The following is a 7,623-nucleotide window of genomic DNA, read 5'->3' as shown; positions in this document are numbered from 1 at the left end:
TTGGCTACATGTAAAGCCGTCTTTTGGGGGTCTGCTCTTAGGAATCTCTCTGTATTTTCAATCTCCTGGGTGGCAGAATGGCATCATTGTGATATGTATAGATCTTGGCATCAGTGTTTGGGCTCCAATGCTGGTTCTGCCACTTACTGGCTTCTTGAATTCAGGCAAGAGAGTTGAGCCTTCTGAGTCTTAGTTTCTTCATCTATAAAATGAGGGAAATAATATTATTTACCTTAGAGAGATTATGAGAATCAAATGAAACAAAGCACGCAGTTCAATAGCTCATAGTTCAGTGTTCATACAAACTCAATAAATAGCTGTGATCTGATCTCAGGCATAACTAAATATGTTAGCTCTCTCAGATAGTTCCTAATTGTGTGGTAATGGATTTTAGTTGTTAAAAGACATTCAAACAAAAATAAATGAAATAGGTTTTGTTTTGTTATAGGATGAGGAAATGGGCCAATTTCTAGTACTCCTGTAGTTTCTTCACATGGGTAAAGCCATCAGTCCTACAGTATTGCTTTATTTTCCCAAAGATATTGTTGGTGGCTGGAATACATCTGGGTGACACGTGGAAATAGGAAATGGAACTTTAGCCTTGCTTTTCTCCTCTCTCAAAATTACTGTAATCATGTGGTTTACATCCCATTCATTTTGTTTATCCATCCACTTGCCCGTCCATCCATCCACTTACCCATCCAGTCAGCCAGCCAGCCACCCATCTAGCCACCCATTCATCCATCCATCCATCCATCCCCTACTAGGTGCTAAGCATTGAGATATGACGTGAATTGATATAGTCCCTGTTCCTAAGGAGCTCACAAGAGGGGTAGAGAGGAGTTCAGGGAAGGGGGTGGTAGTTGTGATGCCAGACACTTCAGGAGATAATAATTCTACAAGGTTATCAGTATAAGGATAATGATATGCATAGGATTTTGTGGAAACAGGGACATCACAGGCTTCCCAATTGGATTTTAATATTCATCATCTCAGTATGAAGAGCTGTCTCTTTGACATTTATATCAACATGCAAATAAAATTGAAATGTTCCACAAATTAGATCAAGGCTCTTTGTTGTTTATAGAAATACACAGTTGTGTAGCTATTTAGCTTTTCCCTGCAAGTCCAGCCTTCTCAGTCCTATTTAAAATATAATGTGTACATGTATTACTGTTAATACGTGAGAGCAGACTAATGTCTCACCAGGGCCTGAGGGCTGCAGCATGTTTAATGCAGACCAGACACTCAGAAGATCCAGCTGAGGTATGGTTAATTTGCTGAATTAAACCTTTGGAGCTTCATTGTTTGTGTGTGTGTATCCAGAGTGGAGAGATCATAGGAACACGTATATTTTCATTTATTTGGACATTAGTTAGCTAATTAGTATTTTATTAGTCGATCACTTGTAACACAAGGGCTTTGGTCATGTTCTTATGCTCCTTTTTAGGCTGCTACTATGATGGCTGTTTGTGTCAAAAATTATCGCAAGTAAATTTCTTTTGTTAGATGCTAAGTGGTAATTTGAATAAGGGCCATCATCATAATTGCTGTTGTTATTATTATTATTATTATTTTTTTCCTCAGGGCTTAAACATGTCAGAAGAGAAAAGAAAATCCTGTGGTCCTAACAAGATCCTGCTCAGTTACACTTAAAATATTTAAATTCACACTGATTTGAATAAATAACATTCACATCTATTGAAAGAATGACTGCTATAGAAATCCAGCTCTAACCCACCCTATCTTTACAGTGGTTCTCTGGTATTTATTTATTTATTTATTTTTAAGATTTTATTTATTTATTTGACAGAGATCACAAGTAGGCAGAGAGGCAGGCAGAGAGAGAGGAGGAAGCAGGCTCCCTGCTGAGCAGAGAGCCCGATAAGGGGCTCTATCTCGGAACCCTGAGATCATGACTTGAACTAAAGACAGAGGCTTTAACCCACTGAGCCACCCAGGTGCCCCAAGAGATTTATCTTTGATATGCTTTATAATGTTGGTGATTCACTTCTGTGACATATAATAAGTAAACACAGAATAAGAAATGTGGGTTTCTGAATTTCTTGGTAGTAGATAGGTATTAGTGCTTTTGTAAACTTAACAGTTGAAATAATAAAAAGAAAAAAAAATTGGTGAGGATTGAGTGACAGCACACATTGTATAGCAAGAAATGAATTTATGTGGCTTTCATCTCCTGTACAGTCCTTTGGTACATTAAAACTGAGGCATAGCCTAGGGAATTCTCAAATCCTTACTTCCTGATTATGGCGTGATTTTGAACGTGGAAAGAGACCTAGTGTGTGATACCCATCATCTATTGCCTTCTTGTCTTTCCTGTTTCCTGAAGCTCAGATACCACCCTTACTGTTTCCCATTTTTATAGTACACAAGGCTGAGGCGAAGCTCCAAACCACAGAGCAATGCAATAGAAAAGAGAGGGCACCTGATACGCTGCAGGGCCCCAAAAGGCTCACAAGACACACAGGAAGGAGCAGACCTTCTCATGTGGCCTGACAGTAACACCGTGAATGCTTTCTGATCTTTTCACTACCAGGAAGAGAGAGGGCAGAGAGAGTAGGAAGAAGCACCATACCCCATTTTTTTCATTCATTACTCACTCAACTAATATTTCTTGAATGCTTATGGTGTGCCAGTCACCAAGATTGGTTCTGGGAATTTGAAGATGAATAAGTTACCATCCTTGCCTTCAAGGTGTTTCAGTCTAGCGGGGAGAGATTTAAACCAGTAATTAAACTCGCTAAAGTAATTATTATAATGGGGAGCAGCTGTGTATGGAAAACAACATAGATGTGGAGGCCAATCACATTCACACCCTGCTGTGAGAGCTTCGTAACCCAGAAGAAGCGGGTGCTGACTGCCTATGATACTGTTTCTTCATCTGTTAGGAAAGGGGAACATCTTCTACTTTGCAGTAAATGTTTGTCAAGTACCCAACAGAGGGCTTGACATTGGGTAAAAGGCAGACGGCGGGTGTCCCTCAGGAGCTAATTCGGGTCTCAGGGTAGTGGGTCCCCTGAGTCCTAAGTCCCGAGTCACACGTACAAAAATGGTCTTCATGGGAACACGGGCAGAGCACTGGCAAGGAGTTGCCACGGACAGAATTTAGTCTTTATCCCCCAGCTGGTCACTGTCACTAAGTAGTAAGATTTTAAAAGAAAACGACTTGGGCTGACAGCTCAAAAGCCCCGTTTTCGTCGTCCAATTTCTGACACTTGAATGAATTCCACATGACTCCTGTTTTGTCACTTAGCCCCTCATTTACTTGAAGAACCCTGCACTTCTACTAGTCCCCGTCTCCTCTATGCCTTCCGTAGCTTTTCCTCTTGCCCTTTTCGTCACTCTCTCCTTCACTGTGATTTAAGAAGTATTAAGTTTTGAAGTAATAGTATACATATTACAATATATATGAATTTTAAAAAACAGAAATAGAATTTGTTTGGTCATTGCTGCCTTTTTGTGAACAAAAAGGTTAATGTTATGGAGTCCTTACTGTTGGGTACCGCATGTTCTATGCATCGTATCAGTGCTTCTCAGACTTTAGCATCAAGTTGTGTCACCTGGGGAGTCTTGTTAAATGGGAGGTTCTGATTCATTCAGTCTGGGGCAGACACTAAAGAGTCTTCATTTCCAGCAAGCTCTCGGGTGGTGCTGCTGGCCCATGGACTGCGTTTTTGAAGAGCAAGGTGCTGTTATCATTTGATGTTGACGAAGACACTGCAAGGGATTATTTCTCTCACTTTACATATGTAGGAACTGAAGGTTAGAGGCATTATGTAATTTTCTCAAGGTTATTTTGCTAGAAACTAGCTAAGCTCAAGCTCTAAGCCTAGTTCTGCCTCTTGGTATAGTGTATGTTATTTGGGTTTTGGAAATGTCCTACAAAACTCAAGGGTAATCTATTGCTACCTGAAATGGAGTTTTTACCTTTAGTTATTTTTTTTAATGCAACTTCTTTTCCAATTAATTTTCTCTTTATGCAAGGTTGTGTATTACATGGTGATTCAGATGTGTTGGATTTTGTTTCTAAAGCTATGCAAAGTTTAGTATGATTTATTTGCCAAAATTGTAGTTTAGGAAACATGGTGCCATTGATGTAATCTGGATTGAACACAAGAGGAAATTGCTGGGGAAGGATGCATGTAAGGAAAGGAAATCCTCCGGCTGATTTATTGTTTTAACACTCAGTGTACACAGTGTGCTACGATTTTCACAGACTAATGGAAAAGGGCACAGTCTCTGTCCTTAACAGATCAGATATACTTAAAAATTTTTTTTTTCATTTTCTTATAAAATTAATATGGTTCATAATAGAAAATTTGAGCTACGGCAGTGTAATAAAAAAAAAAAAACCCTAAAATCCCACTTATTTTCAAAATTTAAAAGGATACACCTGGAAAGGGCGAGCCACGACCACATTAATACAGAACAGAAAGAGTTCAATGTGGTAGCATCTTGCCATGAATAGTTTAAACATTGTTTTTGGTTCTGAGGGGGCAGTGGGAGTAAAAGCGGCCCAGTTAGGAGTCCCCAAAGGATGTAAGAAATGTGAATGCACTGCTTCAGTCAGCTCTGAGTTCTGGGTGTATGTTCCAACTTTGCTGAGGGTCCCAGAGCCTGGGCCTAAAGGCACAGCTGAGGACCTATGCTAATTATTCTCCAACTTGGTCCCGGATCACCAGCGCATGCGCAGTTGGCGGTTTGCGCTCCATGGGCGTCTCACTGGCCTATTTGTCCCCTGCACCTTTCTGTGCGTCAGGAAATCGCCAGGGCTGCAGGGATGAGCAAGTTACGGGTTTGAGAGGGAAGCCGTCTCTTAAGTGAAAAACACCTGGCATCGAAACAGGCTCGGGGTTAGGTGCAGGTTTCTGCAGGCGTCTCCACACACACTTTTAAGGTGCCAAAAACCTCCTTACCAGCAACTAACTTGGAGACACAGGAATTACCTGCAGGAAGATAATTTTGGGGTTAGAATGGGAAGCAGAGAGGGGTGACGATCTCTAAAACTTTCAGCACGGCGTTCTCAAGATGCTCTGGGTCCTTTTCTCTTTTCTCGGGGGACTCCTCGTGCCCCAATTAATCTTTCGCTCCCCTCGGACCCTTTAAAAATTGCAGTCGCCACCGGGGGGGGGTGTCCCAGTAGGAACCCCTGTGTATTACAGTGTTCAGCCCCACTTTCCCCGACCCGGGAAGCCGACACGAGGGGAAATCCCCAGACGCCGCAGGGTGGGGGTAGGGATGTACGCTCCGCAAACCCGCGGGCGCGGTGGGCGGGGGCGTTAGGCTCCCCCGCCCCGGGCACCGACCCCAGGCCGGGGCGGCGGCGCTCTCCCACCGCGCCTCTGGGGACTCGCAGACGGCTGCAAGACCGGCCGGCGCGCTGGGCATGCTCAGTCGCCGGGCGCCGGGCTCGCGAGTCGGAAGCCTGTGCGCCGCCGCCGCCGCGGAGCCGGCCGGGGCGCACCGAGAGCGCGAGGGACTCGCTGCAGCGGCGGCCGGGCGGAGGAGGAGCCGGGCCGGCACCGGACCCGAGCCCCTCGCGGAGCGCCGGACCAGCCGGCCGCGGCGCCCGCTCCCCCGCACCCCCGCAGGGCAGGGGCCGGCCACGGCTGGCGTCGGCGGGGCGTGGAGAAACCGCGGCGGCGGCCGCATCCTTGCCGCCTGCCCCGGCCGGGCCGTGTCCCGGAGCCGTCGGGCATGGAGCCGTGGAAGCAGTGCGCGCAGTGGCTCATCCACTGCAAGGTGCTGCCCGCCAACCACCGTGTGACCTGGGACTCGGCGCAGGTGTTCGACCTGGCGCAGACCCTCCGCGATGGAGTCCTGCTCTGCCAGCTGCTCAACAATCTCCGGGCGCACTCCATCAACCTGAAGGAGATCAACCTGAGGCCGCAGATGTCCCAGGTAAGGGAGCCGGCGCGGGCGCCTTGCCTCCAGCCGGCATCTCCTATTAATCTTCCGGCTAATTTCTTTGTGTAAATGCAAACATCTAGGTGCGCCCAGCTTGCCCTGCCTCCCAGCCTTCTGCTTTGGGGATCGCTTCGGCTTTTCGTACCTTGGCTTGAAATGGTTTAGGTCTTTAGCAGAATGCTGAAGTCCTGCGTCCGGAGATGGTATGAGGATTTCATAAAGACTTTCTGTGAAGCGGAGAAAAAAAAAAAAAAACAACAAAACTGTCTTAGGGTGCCCGTTCCTTCACCTACTTTCGTGCGTTTGTGCGTGTGTAGGGCAACAAAAGGAATTTGATCCAGCTCTCTTACAATAACAATGGTGAGGGATAAACCGAGGTGCTGCAGTCATTCTGCCTTTAGTCTCTTCTGCTTTGCGTTTCATCCCCATGTTTTCTTGAAAGAGGAACCATAACATAAATGACTCTAGGAAGTGGAGGGCGTTCCGGTACCGTTATTTGTACAGGAATGACACTGGTCAAAGGGAGGAAAAGGGAGCACCATGCAGTGGTTGTCCCCGAAAGCCCCCTGAGCTTGTGGCCAGCTGGCGAGCTAGGCTGTGTTTACAGCTCTTCTTAAGCCATGTGAGAAGGAGCGAGTCCAACCTCTCTTAGCAGCGACAGGAAACAAGAAGTTTTGCTAGAGATTATGCTTTCCTTCATTCAGGGCTTGCTCAGGTGATGGAGTGCATGCTTGGCTCCTCCAGCCTTGCCTGGACGTGCCTCTTAGAGGGATTAACAACAACAACAAAAACTCTGGGTGGGGGGGAGGGTGCATCCTACAGTCAACTCAAAAGTCACAGCTCAGAGTAGTAGTTTCGTGGTCCTGTTAGAAAGTTTCCACGCAGAAAGATCGTAAACACCATTCACATCTATTTTCTTTGTAATATGAAAAATCATTTTCAGCTTAGAAGAGAGGAGTCCTTCCTTCCAGGACATATTTTAATCATTAATCCTAAATGATAGTGCCTCAGCTACTCGGCAGCCACAGCACTGCATTTTACAATGAAATGGACTTCATGAAATTGAATAATTATGTATTTAAAGTTAGAGCACACGCATTCATCTCTTCTTCAAGTCAGTGTTTCACCAGGGTGCCTCTGCACCCCAAATTCTGTATTACCTCCTATCCTATCTGCCTTTGGTCGGCTGGTTAGCAGTCCCCCAAACAGAACATGATTGTAAGTGGTGAGAACAATAGGATTTTTTTAAAGATTTTATTTATTTGACATACAGATATCATAACTAGGCAGAGAGACAGGCAGAGAGAGAGAGAGAGAGAGGGAGGAAGCAGGATCCCCGCTGAGCAGAGAGCCGGACTCGGGGCTTGATCCTAGGACCCTGGGACCATGACCCGAGCCGAAGGCAGAGGCTTTAACACACTGAGCCACCCAGGCGCCACAACAATAGGACTTTAGAAGTCCTACTTTCCTACTTTCCCATAATCCTGGGTGTTGACTGCCTGATCTGTGGACCTCTTCAGAGTTGTTTCAATTCTGGATATCCTATTAAGGTTTTGTTTTGTTTTAATTTGAGACAGACTGAGAAGCAGCACAAGCAGGTGGAGGGGCAGAGGGAGAGGGAGAGGGAGAAGCAGACTCCCCACTGAGCAGGGAGACTGAGGGTGTGGGACTTGATTCTAGGACCTGGGATCATGA

The 7,623-nt window shown here is 45.7% G+C and overlaps 1 protein-coding gene across 4 annotated transcripts in view; it reads left to right on the top strand.

Moving 5' to 3' along the window:
• The first annotated feature begins 5,674 nt into the window (after nucleotides 1-5,674).
• Nucleotides 5,675-7,623, top strand: part of VAV3 (vav guanine nucleotide exchange factor 3) — a 357,610-nt gene continuing 355,661 nt past the window's right edge. For all 4 annotated transcript variants that reach the window (XM_082688262.1, XM_082688260.1, XM_082688261.1 and 1 more), the window contains exon 1: nucleotides 5,675-5,922. In XM_082688262.1, the coding sequence (XP_082544388.1) occupies nucleotides 5,719-5,922 (204 nt within the window). In that variant the 5' untranslated portion in view covers nucleotides 5,675-5,718. The remainder of the gene's footprint in view (nucleotides 5,923-7,623) is intronic.

Source organism: Mustela nivalis (assembly GCF_964662115.1).
Source record: "Mustela nivalis genome assembly, chromosome: 10".
NCBI lineage: Eukaryota > Metazoa > Chordata > Mammalia > Carnivora > Mustelidae > Mustela > Mustela nivalis.
This window is presented reverse-complemented; position numbering and strand designations above follow the sequence as displayed.